The following is a 20,350-nucleotide window of genomic DNA, read 5'->3' on the forward strand; positions in this document are numbered from 1 at the left end:
ACCCTGTTCTGGTCTTTTGCAACTTTAAAAAACAGAAAAGCCTCCTCTGTGGCTCAAGCAGTAGCAAAGTACTTGCTGCTAACTCTAAGGGGTAATTGGTCAACACTCTATCACATGCTACCATGTCTCATGAGGGTAACCTTCATGTGTTCAATGAATCAGAACAATGCATTTTCAAATGCTGTGACCAAAGCATTTTTGTAAGACCATTTAATTATACAATCCGATTCTGCAAGGCTGATGAATTTTAACAATCATCAGCAGCATAACAAATGTTGCAAGTAATATATGAAATACTTTTTTACAGACATCTTAACATTTCACAATTACTTTTAACTTGCATAGGACATCATGTACTGTTAATTTAACATAAATGCAAATAAAACATTGTACATTAAAGTGTTTAATTACACCAACAGTGACAGTTACAATGTAGAATATAACATGATTATCCTTAACTAAATTAACTACTTCACTTTATTCATTGTTCCCTGATACTTTGCTCGTACTCTGGACTATATAGGCACAAGGTTGCGTACTCCTTGCATTTTAAATGTATGGATCTGACATAAAATCAAAAGGTTTCATGATTGACAATTGCATTACTTTTCAAACCTGCTATTCCAGAGCAAAGGTTATTCTTGGCTGCCATATTAATAAAAGAATCAACTGGAAAAAATTCAAATTCTTTACAATAAGGCAAGTATAGGTAAGCTTATGTTTTTAAAGTCCATTATTTTAGATTTCTATGTTAGCAACAGTTATGATGTATTAATTCAATGTTGGCAATGGTTATATTTTAAATCAATGTTGGCAATGGTTACATTTTAAATCGATCTTAGCAATGGTTATGATATTTTAAATTAATTAAAACAGCAGAAGAATAAACTTACAATTATATGTGAAGTCCCAATGTGACTCACAGCCAATGAATTACTTTTGGAGTGGAGTCACGTTATGTAGGCAACTGCAGCAGCCAATTTGAATGCCGCAAGGTCCCAACCCTCCACTGTTCTTCAAATAGTACCATGGGATCCTTTACACCCGCATGAACATGTGCATAGGATCTCGGTTTCACATCTCATCTGAAAGACGACAATGTAGCTGATCCTCAGTCATACACTGATGTATCAGCCGAGACTATATGCTGAAGTCCTGTAGTGGGATTAGAATCGATAACCTTCTGACTCAGGTGAGGGGTCTACCAATTGAGTCAAGCTGAGGCTTAGAAATATTTAAAATAGGATTTCGTTTTTCATTTTTAAATTACAGTATTGTAAGTTTCACAATTGAGTTTTATTTTGTTTTCAGTTCATATCAGGAGGGTAATTTGATCAATTTGTACTCCCAGCCCTGCAGTTTTTTTCTTGCCAGGAGCACTTAATACAAAATTTACCTCCATGTCTCAGTTTAATCAATCATGTAAATCTTTGTGAAAGAGTTACTGTTAATCACAGCACAATGGTGCTCATCATTAACTAGAAGTCACAGCTGATTAACCGCTCATTATGCTTTGGTTTATAGATCTGTATTTAAATGGAATATGAATTATAGCTTTGACTTCAGGCTTCCAATGGAGGGCTTGTTGGCACAAAATTCTTGCCACCACGATGGTCTCTCAAGTACCTTCTTTCCCTGAAGAATTGCTGCCCATAGGTTTTTATAAATCTGCAGAGACAGAAAAAGAAATTAAGCCATGAATTCTCAAGGTTAAAAACTCTAGAGAGAATTAACAGATACGAGCTGAAGTAGGTATTGAAGAAACTGAGAAAACATATAATCAAATAGTATTTCACAGAACTGTTTCATATATTGCATGAAGCAATTATTATTGTGTGATTTGGTATACATTTAATATACAGCAAAATGTTTAATTATTCTTTCAATAAATACAAAAACTATTTAAAGAAAAAGTATACCATGTTTTGCTTACTTTTAACATGGCACAAATTTTGAGTAAAGAGTAAGTTTATTGCATTTCTGAAGTCACATGCCTAGAAATTTGAGTAGGCCAAAACCTACCGGTAACAGCACCAGCCAAGGCTAATAGCTGCCTGTAGAGAGGGCAGGCAGCACCAGTATTTTGGTGCAACCTGCTAATTTACTTCAGCGGTGCGGAAAATTTATGGTGCAATGTGCTCTTTCCATCGTTAACCTCAGCAGGAGGCCGAAGGCCACGTCTGTGTCGCGCTTGCATTTAAGCAGAACAAGGAAGAAATTTGTCATTTGCCCATGTAAGGAACAGTTGCCGTATTTATTACAACAATTTACCTGCCACCCGCTCACCAATCAATGTTACAGCATTGCATTCAGCTTTTATGGAGAAAGCTTTTGTTTAAAGCACATCAAAGTGACACAAGCAAAGCTCCAGAACCTATCTATGAAAATCATCTTTTAAATTAGCTCAGGCTCCAGCTCTCAAAATTTCTGCAAATGGAAAAAGGGTTGGCAACTTGTTTATGCATTTGTGGAGAGTCTGGTCTGTCATATTTTGGGTCTTATGAGATCGGGAGGAGGTTGTGGGTAAAACAGGACAAAATAATTATCTTATTTGTATTGCAGTCTGTACCTCTCAATGCGCTGAAGAAGGCATGTGGCATTCAGAGTTGCTTAGAGAGAAACCATTCCCTGCATTCACCATAATTAAAAGAGAACACTCTTCATTTTTTTTAGGACATTGAGCCAAGATGGACCATTTAATGCTTTCAAGAACTCTACCCTATTACTTTACCCACACATCTCATTCAAAAGGAATAGAGACCAAGCAAAGCTCTTTATTTTAAATGCTTGTTTAAATTTTCATGAAGAAGAAAGGAAAAGATACAGCACAGCAATGAGCAAACCCAGCACTTTGTAGTTTTTGAAACCATTATACTGTAGTCATAATTTCATTAATATGCTGGGGTCACTTTAGTCACTGGCTTAGGGGGTCTGACAACGGAGGGTTTTTTTTACTATTCCATCACTTACTAATCACTTGCACTATTCTGCATCTCCCCATTTGTTACATCTTCAGTACAGTTACATATTCGGTCCAAGTCAGCATGGATTTATGAAAGGGAAATCATGCTTGACAAATCTTCTGGAATTTTTTGAGGATGTAACTAATAGAGTGGACAAGGGAGAACCAGTGGATGTGGTGCATTTGGACTTTAAAAAGGCTTTTGACAAGGTCCCACACAAGAGATTGGTGTGCAAAATCAAAGCACATGGTATTGGGGGTAATATACTGACGTGGATAGAGAACTGGTTGGCAGACAGGAAGCAGAGAGTCGGGATAAACGGGTCCTTTTCAGAATGGCAGGCAGTGACTAGTGGAGTGCCGCAGGGCTCAGTGCTGGGACCCCAGCTCTTTACAATATACATTAATGATTTGGATGAAGGAATTGAGTGTAATATCTCCAAGTTTGCAGATGACACTAACTGGGTTGCGGTGTGAGCTGTGAAGGGGACGCTAAGAGGCTGCAGGGTGACTTAAGACAGGTTAGGTGAGTGGGCAAATGCATGGCAGATGCAATATAATGTGGATAAATGTGAGGTTATCCACTTTGGGGGCAAAAATGCAAAGACAGAATATTATCTGAATGGTGGCAGATTAGGAAAAGGGGAGGTGCAACGAGACCTGGGTGTCATGGTTCATCAGTCATTGAAAGTTGGCATACAGGTACAGCAGGCGGTGAAGAAGGCAAATGGTATGTTGGCCTTCATAGCTAGAGAATTTGAGTATAGGAGCAGGGAGGTCTTACTGCAGTTGTACAGGGCCTTAGTGAGGCCTCACCTGGAATATTGTGTTCAGTTTTGGTCTCCTAATCTGAGGAAGGACATTCTTGCTATTGAGGGAGTGCAGCGAAGGTTCACCAGACTGATTGCTGGGATGGCAAGACTGACATATAAGGAGAGACTGGATCAACTGGACCTTTGTACATTGGAGTTTAGAAGAATGAGAGGAGATCTCATAGAAACATACAAGATTCTGACGGGACAGGACAGGTTGGAATGCGGGTAGATTGTTCCCGATGTTGGGGAAGTCCAGAACCAGGGGACACAGTCTTAGGATAAGGGGTAGGCCATTTAGGATTGAGATGAGGAGAAACTTCTTCACTCAGAGAGTTTTTAACCTGTGGAATTCCCTGCCGCAGAGAGTTGTTGATGTCAGTTCATTGGTTATATTCAAGAGGAGTTAGATATGGCCCTTACGGCTAAGGGGGTCAAGGGGTATGGAGAGAAAGCAGGAAAGGGATACTGAGGGAATGATCAGCCATGATCTTATCGAGTGGTGGCGCAGGCTCGAAGGGCCGAATAGCCTACTCCTGCACCTATTTTCTATGTTTCTAGGTGCAGCGTTGAGAATCCGGAGTTCCGGAATCTGGACTGATCGGTGGCAGGGTCGTCTGGAATCTGTAAAATGTTCTGGAATCCGGACCCGATGAACCTGGCGACCATGGGGTCCCGCTGCTGCCTGACCTCGGGCCTCATCTCGCTAACCTCACCCCGCTTGCCTCACCGCTACTGCCCTTACCTCGGGGCCTTCTCGCCTGCCCGCCCGATGACCTCCTCGGTAGGGCCCTGCCCGAACACCTCCTCAGCGGGGCCTGCCTGACAATATCCTCAATGGGGCCGGCCCGCCTGATTTAATCCTTGGCGGGGCCCCACTCGATGACCTCCTTGATGGGGTCCCGCTCAACGACCTCCTCATTGACAGGCCCTGGCTGGCCCAACGACCTCCTCGGCAGGTCCCGGACGGCCCGAACAGCTCCTTGGCAGGTATTCCCACTGTTGTGTATGCAATAACTCAATAAACTGAATACTGCAAACTCCGAACAGGTACAAGCCTGGCTCTACTATATTAGGGCCCAAAGTGATTACATTACAAGATGGCTGGCCTTTTATACCTGGGCCACACACACGTGCACACAGCCAAATGACCTCTTGACAGTGGGGCCACCTGGTGGCTAGTAAACCCAAGCATACATACATGACAATATCCACCCTTTAAGATATTAGTAACGGTCTTTTTACAAATTGAGACAGTCCGGGGCTTTCCGCTTCCGAGTTGAACGTCACAGTTCAACTCCAGCCTTGGGCGAGTGTTCTGAGTCTGTTTTGACTGGGGGCTGGGTAGCCGATCTGATGGGAGTGGCAATGACCACGTCAGGAATTGAAAGTCCAGATTCATTGACCATGTCAGGGATTGAAAGTCCAGATTCATAGATGACAGCGGAGTCCTCTGATGACTGAGGGTAGGTTGGTTGGTCACTGATTGTGTCTTCCTCAGACTGTTCCGGTTCATCCGTGTGCCGTAGTTTTATCTGATCGACATGTTTCCTGCCTGTCTGCCCATTCTTGAGCTTAACGATAAATACTCTGTTACCCTCCTTGGCTGTAACAGTACCATTTGGGACCTTGACCATAATTCAGTACATACACAGGATCATTGATAGAAATGTCGCGTGCCACAGTAGCGCGATCATGATACCCTTGCTGACTTTGACTCTGTATTCGACACGATTATTCAAGTCAGGGTGGACAAGAGAGAGCCTGGTCTTGAGACCTCTCTTCATCAATAGTTCAGCAGGGGAGACCCCGGTAAGTATATGGGGTCTTGTCCTGTGACTAAGCAATATGCGTGACAAGCAAGTTTGCAGTGAACATTGGATTACACGTTTCATACTCTGCTTGATGGTTTGGACCGCACGCTCTGTTTGTCCATTGGATGCGGGTTTGAATGGTGCTGACCTCACATGTTTGATACCATTGAGTTTTATGAACTATTGAAGCTCCATACTGGTGAAGCAAGATCCGTTGTCGTTTACAACGCTATCAGGCAGACCATGCGTAGCAAACATGACACGAAGGCTCTCAATGGTAGCTATGGTTGTGCTGGATGACATGATTGTACACTCTATCCACTTGGAATAAGCATCCACCACAACTAAGAACATCTTTCCCAGGAAGGGACCTGCAAAGTTGATGTGGATCCTGGACCATGGGTTAGATGGCCACGACCACAGACTCAGCGGCGATTCCGCTGGTGCTTTACTAAGCTGCATGCAAGTGTTGCACTGATGCACACATGATTCCAGCTCAGAGTCAATTCCAGGCTACCATACATGAGACCTGGCAATGGCTTTCACCATGACAATACTGGGATGTAGATCATGCACAAATTTCTCTCTGCCTTTCTTGAGCATAACAACATCGAAACATAGAAAATAGGTGCAGGAGTAGGCCATTCGGCCCTTCGAGCCTGCACCACCATTCAATATGATCATGGCTGATCATGCAACTTCAGTACCCCATTCCTGCTTTCTCTCCATACCCTTTGATCCCTTTAGCCGAAAGGGTCACATCTAACTCCCTTTTGAATATATCTAACGAACTGGCCTCAACAACTTTCTGTGGTAGAGAATTCCGCAGGTTCACAATTCTCTGAGTGAAGAAGTTTCTCCTCATCTCCTCAACACGATTACCCCACACTATACAATCTGATTGAATGGATAGTTCGTCTGTGCGACGGACGTAAGGTTTGGTCTCCTCACACATTTGCTTGGGCATGGCAGACCAATCACCAATAAGGATACAACGTTTCACAACCGATAATATCAGGTCCTGGCTGATCCAGGTCTTAACTTGTTGGACCATGACAGGGGTTTCTTCACTTTCAAAAGCATCCATGACTAACAGTAGGTCTGCCGGTTGTGGTGTTTCCACCTCCGGTGTGAGCAAAGGCAGACGGCTCAATGCATCCGCACAATTTTTAGTGCCAGGTCAATGGCAAATGACATAATCATAGGCCGATAATGTCAGCGCCCACCTCTGGATGCGGGACGATGCATTGGTATTGATACCTTTGTTTTCCGAAAACAATGAAATGAGTGGCTTGTGATCTGTTTCCAGTTCAAACCGAAGACTAAACAGGTACTGATGCATCTTTTTAATCCCATACACACAGGCTAGTGTTTCTTTCTCTACCATGCTGTAGGCTCTTTCTGCCTTTGACAAACTTTTTGAAGCATATGCAACAGATTGTAACTTGCTCGACTCATTAGCTTGTTGGAGCACGCAACCAACTCCATATGACGAAGCATCACAAGCCAATACTAGATGCTTACATGGATCATAATGTACCAGCAGCTTGTTAGAGCAAAGCAGATTAGTAGCTTTCTCAAAAGCTCTATATTGAGACGCACCCCAAACTCAGTTGTCGCCTTTTTTTAGCAGCATGTGCAGTGGCTCTAATAAGGTACACAACCTAGGTAAGAAATTACCAAAGTAGTTGAGTAGACCAAGGAACGAACGCAGCTCCGTCACATTCTAAGGCTTGGGTGCATTTTTGATGGCCTTGGTTTTCGAGTCTGTAGGCCTGATACCGTCAGCAGCAATTTTCCTCCCCAGGAATTCGACTTCCGGTGCCATGAAGACGCACTTCGAGCGTTTCAGTCTGAGTCCCACTTTGTCCAGACGATGTAGAACCTCTTCCAGGTTGTTCAGATGTTTGGCGGAGTCACGACCTGTGACCAATATGTCATCTTGGAACAGGACGGTTCTGGGGACGGACTTCAGTGGACTCTCCATGTTCCTCTGAAATATGGCTGCAGCTGAGCGAATTCCAAAAGGGCACCTGTTGTAGATAAACAGTCCTTTATGAGTGTTGATGCACGTAAGTTTCTTTGACGTCTCGACCAGCTCCTGTGTCATGTAGGCCGACGTCAGATCCACTTTTGTGAACGACTTCCCCCCCGGCTAGTGTTGCAAACAGGGCATCAACCTTCGGTAATGGGTATTGATCCTGTTTCGAAACTCAGTTGATTGTAACCTTGTAGTCTCCACAAATCCTGACAATGCCATCACTTTTCAACACGGGAACGATGGGGCTGGCCCATTTGTTAAATTCGACCGGTAATATGATCCCTTCATGCTGGAGTCTGTCCAGTTTGATTTCAACCTTCTCCCTCATCGTGTACGGAACTGCCCGAACTTTATGATGGACGGGCCTTGTATCCGCGTCCACGTGGATCTTCACCTTGGCTCCCGATGCCTGGTTCAAACAGCGAGGGGAACTTGCTCAGCACTTGAGCACATGGAGTATCCTCCTCTGACGACAACGCTTTGATCTCGTTCCAGTTTCAATTGATTTTTTCGAACCAGTTCCTGCCGAACAGCGTTGGACCATTGCCTGGAACAATCCATAACGGCAAATCGTGAACTGCACCATCATACGACACCTTGATTACTGCCAATCACCGTTATGAGTTCTTTAGTGTACGTATGCAACTTGGCATTGACTGGACTCAGCATAGGCCTCAAAGCCTTAGTACCCCACAGCCTGTCGAATGTCCTCTGGCTCATTATTGATTGATTCGCACCCGTGTCCAATTCCATCGATACCGGCACGCCATTAAGTTTCACATTAATCATTATCATAAGAACCTAAGTGTTATGTCTTGAATAAAGCAATGTAACTGAGTACTATAGACGTGAGTAAGTGTGACCTTCGTCTCCTTATTCTAACTCCAGAGTACTGCTACAGCATGGGAGGCCTGCTTATATACAGTGCTCCCAAGGGATGCTGGGATCCCTTGGGACTCCAACAGATACGCCCTCTGGTGGCGCTAGAATGCTGGTTACATAGTGTTGAATACATAACATCACTCCCCTCCAAAGTCAATAGTACACTTATTTACAGGGGTAGACGATCTGGGGCTTTCCGCTCCATTGTCGATCGTTCGGTACAAACACAGGTGTAGGTCAGTTGGTTGGGCCTGCGCAGGGCTGCTGGGGATGATGAGTTCAGCTTCGTGGTCAACCGTAATGTCGGTTGCCACTTGTGTGTGTGCCAAAGGGTTGAAGTTGGTGGTGTCCTCTTCAGGTTGCTCGAGGCTGTCTGTGAACCGCATTTTGGTTTGCTCCAAATGCTTTCTGCAAGTTAGTCCGTTTGCGAGTTTGACCTGAAACACCCTACTCCCTTCTTTGGCTATGACAGTGCCAGAAAGCCATTTGGGACCATGTCCATAGTTGAGTACAAATACAGGGTCATTGACTTCAATATCACGTGACAAATTTGCGCGATCATGGTACATACTTTGTTGATGCCGCCTGCCATCGACATGATCATGAAGCTCAGGGTGGACTAGAGAGAGCCTTGTTTTGAGTGCCCTTTTCATGAACAGTTCGACAGGGGGAATCCCGGTGAGCGAGTGGGATCTAGTGCAGTAGCTGAGCAGAACTTGGGACAGGCGAGTCTGCAGGAAGCCTTCTGACACGCACTTCAAGCTTTGCTTGATGGTTTGAACTGCCCGTTCTGCTGGCAGTTGGATGCGGGCTTGAACGGGGCAGATGTGACGTGCTTGATCCCATTGCAGGTCATGAATTCCTTGAATTCAGTGCTGGTGAAGCAAAGTCCATTGTCGCTGACAAGGACATCAGGCAGGCCGTGCATGGCAAACATGGCTCGTAGGCTTTCGATGGTGGCAGTGAATGTGCTTACAGACATTATTACACACTCAATCCATTTTGAATAAGCATCCACAACAACCAAAAACATTTTGCCTAGAAACGGGCCAGTGAAGTCATCGTGGATCCTAGACCATGGTTTGAAGGGCCATGACCACAAACTTAGGGGTGCGTCCCTGGGTACATTGCTCAGTTGAGAGCGAGTGTTGCATTGCTGCACGCAAGACTCCAAATCTGAGTCGATGCCGGGCCACCACACATGGGATCTGGCTATAGCTTTCATTATTACACTGCCTGGGTGGGTACGATGTGGGTCGCGTATGAACGTTTCCCTGCCTTTCTTGGGCGAAACCACGCGATTATCCCACAAAAGACAGTCCACCTTTATGGACATTTTGTCTTTGCACCGCTGGAATGGCTTGATCTCTTCATTACAAGGGACAGTAAAGGATCCTGGCTGGTCCAGGTCCTGATCTGGTGGGCTGTAATGGGTGACTTTTCATTTTCAAATGCATCCATTACCAAGAGCAAGTCTGCAGGCTGTGCCATTTCCACCCCGCTGGTGGGCAATGGTAGCCAACTGAGAGCATCAACGCTGCTCTGTGTGCCTGGCCTGTGGCGAACTACATTGTTAAATGCAGACAGCGTGAGCGCCCATCTTTGGATGCGAGCAGAGTCATTGGTATTTATGCCTTTGCTCTCTGAGAATAGCGATGAGCGGCCTATGGTCAGTTTCTAACTCGAACTTAAGCCCAAACAGATACTGGTGCATTTTTTTTACTCCGTAAATGCATGCCAGAGCTTCTTTTTCAATCATGCTGTAGGCCCTTTCGGCCTTGAACAAGCTCCTGGATGCATAAGCGACCGGTTGCAATGTTCCCGATTTGTTTGCTTGTTGTAACACACACCCGACCCCGTACGAAGATGCATCACAAGCTAGCTTACATGGGTCACACAGAACAAGCAGTTTGTTGGAACATAACAGATTTCTGGCTTTCTCAAAAGTCAACAAGATGTCAATTGCCTCGCATTCACGCTTGATGGCGGACTCTTGAGTCATCTGAGGTCGTGCAGCTGCAGGCATGTGCGTTCTGCCATATGCATTCCTGCCTGAAAACAACGTTACTTTGTGTACGGTACTTGCCGAAGCATCTTTATGCTGCAAAATTTGTTTGGTGTTATTGCTGGTGGACATAAATGCCTGGGTGTCGTTATGGCATTGCTCAAGTTCGGTGTTTCAACAGTCAATAGTTTGCGAAGGATAACCTCATGGCCAATGCCAAGCACAAAAAAGTCTCTTAGCATTTGCTCCAGGAATCCATCGAATTCACAATGTCCTGCAAGTTCGGTGACGTAGCTTGCCACTTCCTGGCCTTCAGACCATTGACATGTATAAAATCGATATCTTGCCATCAGAACGCTCTCCTTCGGATTTAGGTGCTCCTGGACCAGCTTCATACGATTTGGTTGTTGGTTTCACCGGAGCAAGAAGATTCTTCATGAGGCCATAGGTTGTTGCCCCGCAGACGATGAGGAGGATCGCCCTTCGTTTGGCAGCGTTCACACTCCCTTCCAGCCGTTGGCCAAGAAATATTGGTCGAGTTGCTCCTCGAAGGCCTCCCAATGGTTCATTATCTCATCGCCAGTTATGTCTCGAATAAAGCAGTGTGGCTGAGTACTGTAGACGTGAGTAAGTGTGACCTTAGTCTCTTTATTCTAACTCCAGAGTAAAGGTACAGCATGAAAGGCCTGCTTATATACAGTGCTCCCAAGGGATCATGGGATTTCTTGGGACTCCAACAGATACGCCCTCTGGTGGCGGTAGAATGCTGGTGACACAGTGGATACGGACAGGTTAAGTGAGTGGGCAATAAGGTGGCAGATGGAGTACAATGTGAGGAAATTTTGGTTGAAAGAACAGAAAAACAGAATATTTTTAAAATGGTGAGAAACTATTTAGTTTTGGTGTTCAGAGAGATTTAGATGTCCTCGTATAGGAAACTCAGAGAGTTAGCATGGAGGTACAGCAAGCAATTAGGAAGGCAAATGGCATGTTGGCCTTTATTGCAAGGGGGTTGGAGTATAAAAGTAAGAAAGGCTTACTACAATTGTACAGGGCTTTGGTGAGACCACACCTAGAGTACTGTGCACAGTTTTGGTCTCCTTATCTGAGGAAGGATATACTTGCCGTAGACGCATTGCAACAAAGGTTCAGCAGATTGATACCTGGGATGAAAGGGTTGTCCTACGAGGAGGCGTATTTTTTTCGTGCAGGTGAAAATTGGTGTATGTAATCCCAGATTTAGGGATTCATCGCAAGATTTCAAGTGAAGCTTTGTTTAACTCTGAAATCTCGTCTCTCGCGATGGAATCGGCAAATCTGCTAATACCAGAAGCAAAGTATATCACTTTAAAAGGGCTCTGTTCAATTAAACAAGGGAATAACTAAAGCAAATGGATTGGGGGAGGATTGTTCAACAACACTTCAGTAGAAGACAAATGGAACAATTTTAAAACTATAGAGGGAAAAATTCTGTCGTTTGCGTCTCCCTTTAGCGCCCCGGGGTGCTAAAGGAGTGCTAACGACTATTCGCCTAGGTACAGTGCCGCTACCAACTCCCGCAAAATTCCGCTGGAGGCGAAAATTGAAGGGGATGTGCGGCGGTGAAAAATGAAAAAGCAGCCGACTTACCGGTCGCGGCCCTCTTCACTGCAGATGGCGGGGTCCATGCCGTGATCTTGCAGCCCATCACTCCGCTTGTGTGTCGGGCTGCTGCCATGGCACCCCGCTCCCTCATGATTTAGCGAAGGCCGCTTCTCCCTCCTGCAGCGTCGGCAGCTTGGCCCTCCCCTTTAATGGAAGGGGAGGGCCCCGTCTTCCCGGCAGTGCTTTGCATCTCTCCGCATAGCGCTGGAAAATTTGTATACCTTTGTGCTCCGATCCCGCCCCCGAGAGAAAGCGGAGCGTGAGATTTTGCGCTGTAGTTCCTCTCGGGGGCGGTAAGCTCAATATAGCCCCGGGGTGGGACTTCTGCATCTGCACAGGAAGTCCCATCTCACAGCTGTTACTGCCCCCAACTGGGCGGTGCCAAATTTTCAGCCAATAATGTTAGCATTCAGGATAAATATATACCAAAAATCAACAAGCTTAAACTAAAGAAATGTGACCTAAACGGATTAGCAAACAGATTAAAAGTACCATAAAGAGGAAAAATGACTTCTACAAATTTTGCAGCGAGGAAACGGAAAGAGTTCACTGGGATTAATATGAGACAATGCAGAAACACTTATGGCTGGATTTTCATGGTGAAGGCAGGTTGGGATGGGGGAATCCGATACAGGCAGTAAACTTGGGAGAACCAGGGAATCGTGGCCAGCTTCAAGATCATTGGTGGGGGAGGGGAGGGAGGGAAGAGCAGATCGTGGCTGGCTTCAGCATCATCAGTAAAGGGGCGGGGGGGGGGGTGCGGGGTAGCTCTGTGAAGGTGATCGGTGACCTCATGGGGGGTGGGTTAGGCAGGGACCTGGATCCAGGAGTTAAGTGTAAAGGAACTTAGCTCCTCGATCCAGCACTCATCGCCTTGCTGTAACTGCCGAGTTTTACAAAGTGTGTAAAACCCGATCAACTTCCCCCACGCTCCAAACCCGCCCGTTTTTTCAGGTAAAAATTCCCCTCTTTAAGGCTGATCAGAGAGGAAAAGAGAGTACCAGAAAAAATAGAGTAGCAGAGGCTAAAGATAACTGTAACAAACTCGTTCAGTACGATCACAATAAGAGGGCAGTCGCAGAAAAAGTGAAAACTGCAAAAAATGCAAATAGGCTTCAAACTGAGGAAGAGCACAAAAGAATGAAATATTCTGAATGATTACTTGTTTTAAGTATAATCTAAATGGTACTATTTTGAGGGGGTGCAAGAGCAGAGGGACCTCGGGGTGCACACTCACAAATCTTTGAAGGTGGCAAAGCAAGTTGATAAGGCATTTAAGAAAGTGTATGGGATACTTGGCTTTGTAAATAGGGGCTTTGAATACAAAAACAAGGAAGTCGTGCTAAACCTTTACAAATCACTGGTTAGGCCTCAGCTGGAGTGTTGTGTACATTTCTGGGCACCACGCTTTAAGAAGGATGTCGAGGTCTTGGAAATGGTACAGAGAAGGTTTATCAGGATGATACCAGGGATGAGGGACTTCAGTTAAATGAAGAGATTGGAAAAGCAGGGATTGTTCTCTATAGAGCAGAGAAGGTTAAGGTTAAAATGAATGTGGACATGATCCCTTTAAGGAAACCGGCTGATGTCACGTTATCAAATGATGTCAGCAGACCCGCTTCCTTTTAATTGGCTGGGAACCTCGTTGATCGGGTTTTACACACTTTGTAAAGCCCCATCAAGAAAAAAATCACTTCAACAGAACAGGATGGAACTGGCAGCGTGCTGGGACCCCACTACGGACGTCGCCCACTTCGCTCCCATCCAGAGGCAAAATCGCGGCCCAAGATTCTAGATTTAGGTAAGGCCGACTTCAACGGGATGAGACAGAGAGGGACTGAAATTCAGGATCCCGCTAAGGCCCATTAATGCCAGTTTGCAGCAGCCATGCAGCGGAATCAATGGCCGCAGCTTTGATGTCAACTGGCCGTCACGACTGAAATTAACTTTGGGAATTTTTGGGGCATTGTCCACTTCCGCCCCGATCGGCCGATTTCCGTGGCAGTATGGGGCTTGCGGCAGTAATGACGCAGTCAAAGTGCACACCACTGCTGTGCCGCTCCCGAACCTATTTTCAGCAATCAAAAGGCTGGCTGATTAGTGACAGTGCCCCCACCAGGTTTTTGGGTTGGTGCACTGTTGGAGGCCACCAGCTTGCGATCGGGTTCTTGTTCATGAAGATGTTCGTAGATTTTGTGCAACTGTGAAAAAACGGCAGCAGCTTTGTGGGAACTTCTGCTAAGTGAGCAAACCTTTTTCCCTCTCTCTCATTAGTCGTGACCGGTGGCCCTAATTCTCTGTTCCACAGAGGCCACCAAGTGAGGGCCGAGCCTATAGCTATAATGGGATCAGTTTTGGCAGGGGAACGGCTGCTGCATATTGTCAGAGGCAGGGAGGTATGCAGGAGGAGGCATCGCTGTCACCAATGGGGTTCTGAGGCAGCGGGCAAGGGAGGCAGCAGCCGTGGCTGCCCAACATGTAGAAGGGCCTGCAGATGGCCGCAGACCTCAACGTTGAGAGGCTGGCCAGGAGGCAGATGGCATGAGAAGGAGGGTCAGGTATGCTGACCCCCCCCCACCAGATAGTGGGCGAGAAGCCTTGTCACCAGCAGCCAGCAGAGGCTACGCACCATCAGCAGCAAGAGGGAGAAGGCACTCAGCCAGCTGGCATGGGAGGGGTCCAGCACGTACCTCTGGCAAGGAGAGGTCAGAGTGGGTGTGGAGTGGAGAATTAAAATGACAAGCGACCAGAAGCTCAGGGTCATGGTTGTGGACTGAATAGATGTGTTCCGCAAAGCGGTCACCCAATTTACGCTTGGTCTCCCCAATGTAGAGGAAACCACATCATGAGCAGCGAATACAGTATACTAAATTGAAAATACAAGTAAATCGCTGTTTCACCTGGAAGGAGTATTTGGGGCCCTGGATAGTGGGAAGGGAAGAAGTAAAGGACAGGTATTGCATCTCCGCGCTTGCATGGATTGTCCACTCCACTCCCACTCTGACCTCTCTGTCCTCAGTCTCCCACACTGTTCCAATGAAACTCAACGCAAGCTCGAGGAACAGCATCTCATCATTTGTTTAGGCACTTTACAGCCTTCTGGACACAACATCGAGTTCCACAATTTCAGAGCGTAACCGCTGCCCATCTTTGGCTCTCAACCCCCGCCCCCCCTTCCCCGCCCCTGTGGCTGCCTCATGGGTCTGGGAAGGCTGCTGTCTTCCCTGTGTGGAAGCTGCAGGTGTCCCCCTCGACCAACTTTGGACCTGGAAGGCACGGCTTCAGACTGGTCAGTACCCTCCTGGAGGGATCAATCTGGCTTGGCTCTGGCGAGGCCATGAGTGGAGGCACTGGCAGAATGTCAGGTCTGGGGCCAGGTATGCTGCGATCTTGAGGGAGCGCATCATTCTTATCCTGGTCCGAGGAGCCTGAGTCGTTCACCGGGGGAGGCACGATACCACCACCACCAATCTGAGGGAGCTCAGGGTGCTGTAGCGGAAGGTCCCCCATGGCCCGTGGTGGAACCAGCCACGAAGGCAACACTGAGGTGTCAGATGGCATCGAATTGAGACTGCATGAGAGCAGCCACAGTCTTAAAGCCACCAGAAATGACAGCAGTAAGACGCTCTGTTGCACAGTGTGCATAAGAGCATTCTGAGCTTCCAGGGCCATGGCCATCCTCTCCAAAGCAGCACTGATGCGCTCGTTTCCTTGCGCTTATGCTGAACTGGCAGCTGCCACATCACCTGCAAGTTGCAGCCTCACGTCTGGATCTGCACAGTCTCTCTGGGAGTCCACTATCGGCTGCACACTGGCAATGATGGTCTCCATAGATTGCGCAGAGGTGTCAACAATGCGGGATGTGGACTCCTCCATACTCCTCACTACTTCCGACAGCCTCTCTGGCACCCTTGCCAGTACCCCCAACATCTGGGAATGCATGGCCTCCATCCTTCTCTCGTCAGCCACAACATCGATGGGTTCGTCTGAGTCCTCCTCAGCAGAACTCCGGTGAGAACCCACCCACTGGAAAGATGGCGCCTGAGGTTGTCTAGCCCCATCACCATGCTGCAGCCCGCTAGTTCCCGGTGCAACACCCAGTGCAGACCCCTGTAATATGTTAACTAGATCAGACCTTGTACTCCCAGTATCTGAGCTGGCAAATGTGGGTGGAATCAGTGAAGGGTGCTCTCAGCAATTTCCCCCACTTCCTCTTCATCATGGGACAGGTCCCCAAAAGCTGAAGTGAGATCCAGCGAGTCAGCAATGCTGGATCCCTCCATTTCATCAATGCTGCCAGGATGTAGATCTCGATCATTGTTGGCAAGGGTCTCCTCCAGGCCTGGCGACGGTGATTCAGGTGGATCGTCTCCCTCACCTTGCTTGGCACTGGGGTCCCCTCCAGGCCTTGCGACAGTCTTTCAGGAGGCAACCCTTCCTCGCCTCGGCTGCCACTCGGCCTCTCATCTGCAAGCATCACTGGGAGTAGGGCTGCCGTGAGGGGGAGTTAGAGAATTTACACATGGAGCCTGCAACTAGCACATTTACATAGAAACATAGAAAATAGATGCAAGAGTAGGCCATTCGGCCCTTCGAGCCTGCACCATGATTCAATGTGATCATGGCTGATCATGCAACTTCAGTACCCCACTCCTTCCTTCACTCCATACCCCTTGATCCTTTTACTCGTTAGGGCCACATCTAACTCCCTTTTGAATATATCCAACGAACTGGCCTCAACAACTTTCTGTGGTAGAGAATTCCACAGATTCACAATTCTCTGGGTGAAAACGTTTCTCCTCATCTCGGTCCTATAGGGCTTACCCCTTATCCTTAGACTGTGACCCCTGGTTCTGGAATTCCCCAACATCGGGAACATTCTTCCTGCATTTAACCTGTCCAATCCCGTCAGAATTTTATATGCTTCTATGAGATCACCTCTCATTCTTCTAAATTCCAGTGAATATAAGCCAAGTCGATTCAGTCTTTCTTCAGTCCTGCCATCCCGGGAATCAGTCTGGTGAACCTTCGCTGCACTCCCTCAATAGGAAGAATGTGCTTCCTCAGATTAGGAGACCAAAACTGTGCACAATATTCAAGGTGTGGTCTCACCAAGGCCCTGTACAACTGCATTAAGACCTCCCTGCTCCTCTACTCAAATCCTCTCGCTATGAAGGCCAACATGCCATTTGCTTTCTTAACTGCCTGCTGTACCTGCATGCTTACTTTCAATGACTGATGTACCATGACACTCAGATCTCATGGCAACTCCACCTTTACTAATCTGTCACCATTCAGATAATAATCTGCCTTCCTGCTTTTGCCACCAAAGTGGATAACCTCACACTTATCTACATTATACTGCATCTGCCATGCATTTGCCCAATCACCTAATCTGTCCAAGTCACCCTGCAGCCTCTTAGCATCCTCCTCACAGCTCACACTGCCAGCTTAGTGTCATCTGCAAACTTAGAGATATTACATTCAATTCCTTTGTCTAAATCATTAATATATATTGTAAATAGCTGGGGTCCCAGCACTGAACCTTGCGGTACCCCACTAGTCACTGCCTGCCATTCTGAGGCTGCAACTAGCACACTTACAGAAGGGAAGGCCCAGTGTGCGCTGTCGCTTTCAGGGAGAGGTAACATTAAAGGAAGGCCTTCATTCACCCATGCTGCCCACATCGGCATTGCCAGTACTGGAAGCCACAGGGGAGGGCTCATCTGCAAGCATAAATGGGAGAAGTGTTGCCGTGAGGGAGAGGTGTGGAATTTACGCATGGAGGCTGCAACTAGCACACTTTCAGAGGGAAAGGCACAGTAGGTGCTGGAGCATTCAGGGAGAGATAGCATTAAAGAAGGGCCTTCACTTACCCACATCGGCATTTGCAGAGCCGTGGGCCACAGGGAAGGCACCATGTCTGCCGACAAGTGCCTCCATCCTCGCCTCCAATGGTGTGAGGATTTGATTGTCGGCCTCTCCATTACCCGTCCTCCTTAGCTCCATGCGATTATGAGCTAGTGTGGCTTGCAAGACAAAGAATGGTTGGTTTGTAGCACCGTGATGACACATCAGAAATAAGAGCACAAGTGTGTGTCTCTGACATGCAGCTGTCAATGTGAGATGAGAGGGCCTCCATTGCGAGCAGACACACATATATATAGAGGCATCAGCAATGAAATGCTGCTTCCATGACTAAAGAGTGAAGGTGGGAAATAAGAGAAGGATGAAGGAGAGGTTCGCAGATGGAAGGTGAGCATTTGGTACAACAGGTATTCACTTTCATCAAACGAATGATGTTGGTCAGCCTTTTCCATCCGATTATAGATGGGAGGTCCCCGACACCTCCACTGTGATCTCCCTCCAGGCATTATTGAACACTTGGCGAGTTGGTCTCCCTTAGTCTGAATAAAGGACTCGCGTCCTTCCCTCGACACCCTGCATAAGGGTCTCCAGCTCTGCATCAAAAAATCTTCTTACCTTCCTTCCCAAATCAGCAACAGCACCAGCCAAAGGCCTTCCCCCCTCAGGGGCCTCGCTGCAAACCCTGACCTTGCTTCTTGGCTGCAAATCATCATAAGGATGAATTTCCCCATGTGAATAGCGCCCCAATCAACCCACCCACACCGCTGCAAAGTACCAATTCGGAAGGGTCATTTCCGCTGGAGGACATTTAAAATAAAAAGGTGAATATCGCTCCATTGGCCGCCACAATCATAGTGGCGGTAATCGAGGGAAAAAGGCGCTAATTGCGCCAGCTTTCTGTTGGCACTGAGTTTCGGCCCAGACTGTCCAAAGTAAACTGGGCAAATCTGCTGATGGATAAAATGGCACAAGATCAGTGGGAGATGTTCAAAAACGAATTCAATGTGATACAGAACCAGTTTATACCCCTGAGAGGCAAGAGCTCTACTTGCCCCCCAAAACAGACATGGAGGTAAGAGACAGCAATAAAACTAAAAGAAAAAGCATACAAAAATGAAAACAATAGCTCCACTTACAGCACTACTCCCTGTCACCTCACCAACTTTAAACAACTCTGGAAAGCTCCAAACAGTTCCACAAACTTACACAGAGCCAGTAGAAATTAAAAGTAACTAACCTTGGTGTGATTGCTGATCCCTTTAAATATCGCTGTTGTGGGGGGGGGTTCAGCTGTTTGAGATTAAGACAGGGCATTTGCTCCAGTGTTAAGGACAAAAATAGCACCGCTGGTGTCAAATCAGTGTTGCACGCTGATTGAAGTCACGATCTGCCTACTCAACATACTTCTGGTGCACACTCCTACCGCTCGCCCTATCCCCCTTACCAAGAGGCGTCTGGCACAGCATGCACTAGAAGTGTGCGTGTATGGCGCGGACACCATTTTCATTTCAAAACTGCATCCATAACACCGAAAAATCGGGTGCTACAGATCAGAATTTCTAGCCCGCAACCTCTACCATCTAGAAGAACAAGCTCAGGTGCAAGTTTCCATCTGAATCACACTCCCTCTTGAGTTGGAAATATATTGCTGTACTTTCATCATCAGTAGCTCAAAATCCTGGAACACCTTAACCTAGCAGCATTGGGAGCACCTTCACTACATGGACTGCAGTGGTTCAAGAAGAAGGCCCACCACTACTTTCTCAAGGGCATCTAGGAATGGGCAATAAATACTGACCTCGCCAGTGATGTTCACATCCCAAGAATAATTTTTTTTAAGCGTTTAGTAATTCCTTTTTGTTTGGAGAGGGATACTAGTTGCTGGTCAATGAAAGGAATATTCCAAACTAAGCCTTGAGTTTTCATAACAATAAAAGTTTTTAAAAACTTATTTAAGATGGTATTTTTAAATTAAATATTTTATTATAAATGCAGAATAAGCATTTCTTTCTAAATGCAGACTAATAGCTAAGGACATTTTTTGTATCTTAGAAGATTTAGGTCATGCCTCAGGCCTCAGTTAATGAGGAATCAGTGGAACAATGCAGGGTGATGAGTCTGCATAGTGAACAGAAACTATAACACAACGCAGAATATAATAGTGAGACATGGTTTGTGCTCTTCAGCTCCCACAAACTGTGTCTCACCAATCTGTGATGAGTCCCCAATTTTTGCAGCAGAGATCAGCAAGTGAAGGCTAGGTTTTTCTCAACAGGGAAATAAGCAAAGACAGAGGGCTAATCATCCAGGATAACTGAACAC

The 20,350-nt window shown here is 46.6% G+C and overlaps 1 protein-coding gene across 1 annotated transcript in view; it reads right to left on the bottom strand.

Moving 5' to 3' along the window:
* Positions 1 to 214: 214 nt before the first annotated feature.
* Positions 215 to 20,350, bottom strand: part of acox3 (acyl-CoA oxidase 3, pristanoyl) — a 307,347-nt gene continuing 287,211 nt past the window's right edge. The window contains exon 18 of the mRNA XM_070871311.1: positions 215 to 1,668. Coding sequence (XP_070727412.1) covers positions 1,549 to 1,668 — 120 coding nt within the window. The 3' untranslated portion in view covers positions 215 to 1,548. The remainder of the gene's footprint in view (positions 1,669 to 20,350) is intronic.

The sequence above is a fragment of the Pristiophorus japonicus genome, chromosome 2, assembly GCF_044704955.1.
Source record: "Pristiophorus japonicus isolate sPriJap1 chromosome 2, sPriJap1.hap1, whole genome shotgun sequence".
Taxonomy (NCBI): domain Eukaryota; kingdom Metazoa; phylum Chordata; class Chondrichthyes; family Pristiophoridae; genus Pristiophorus; species Pristiophorus japonicus.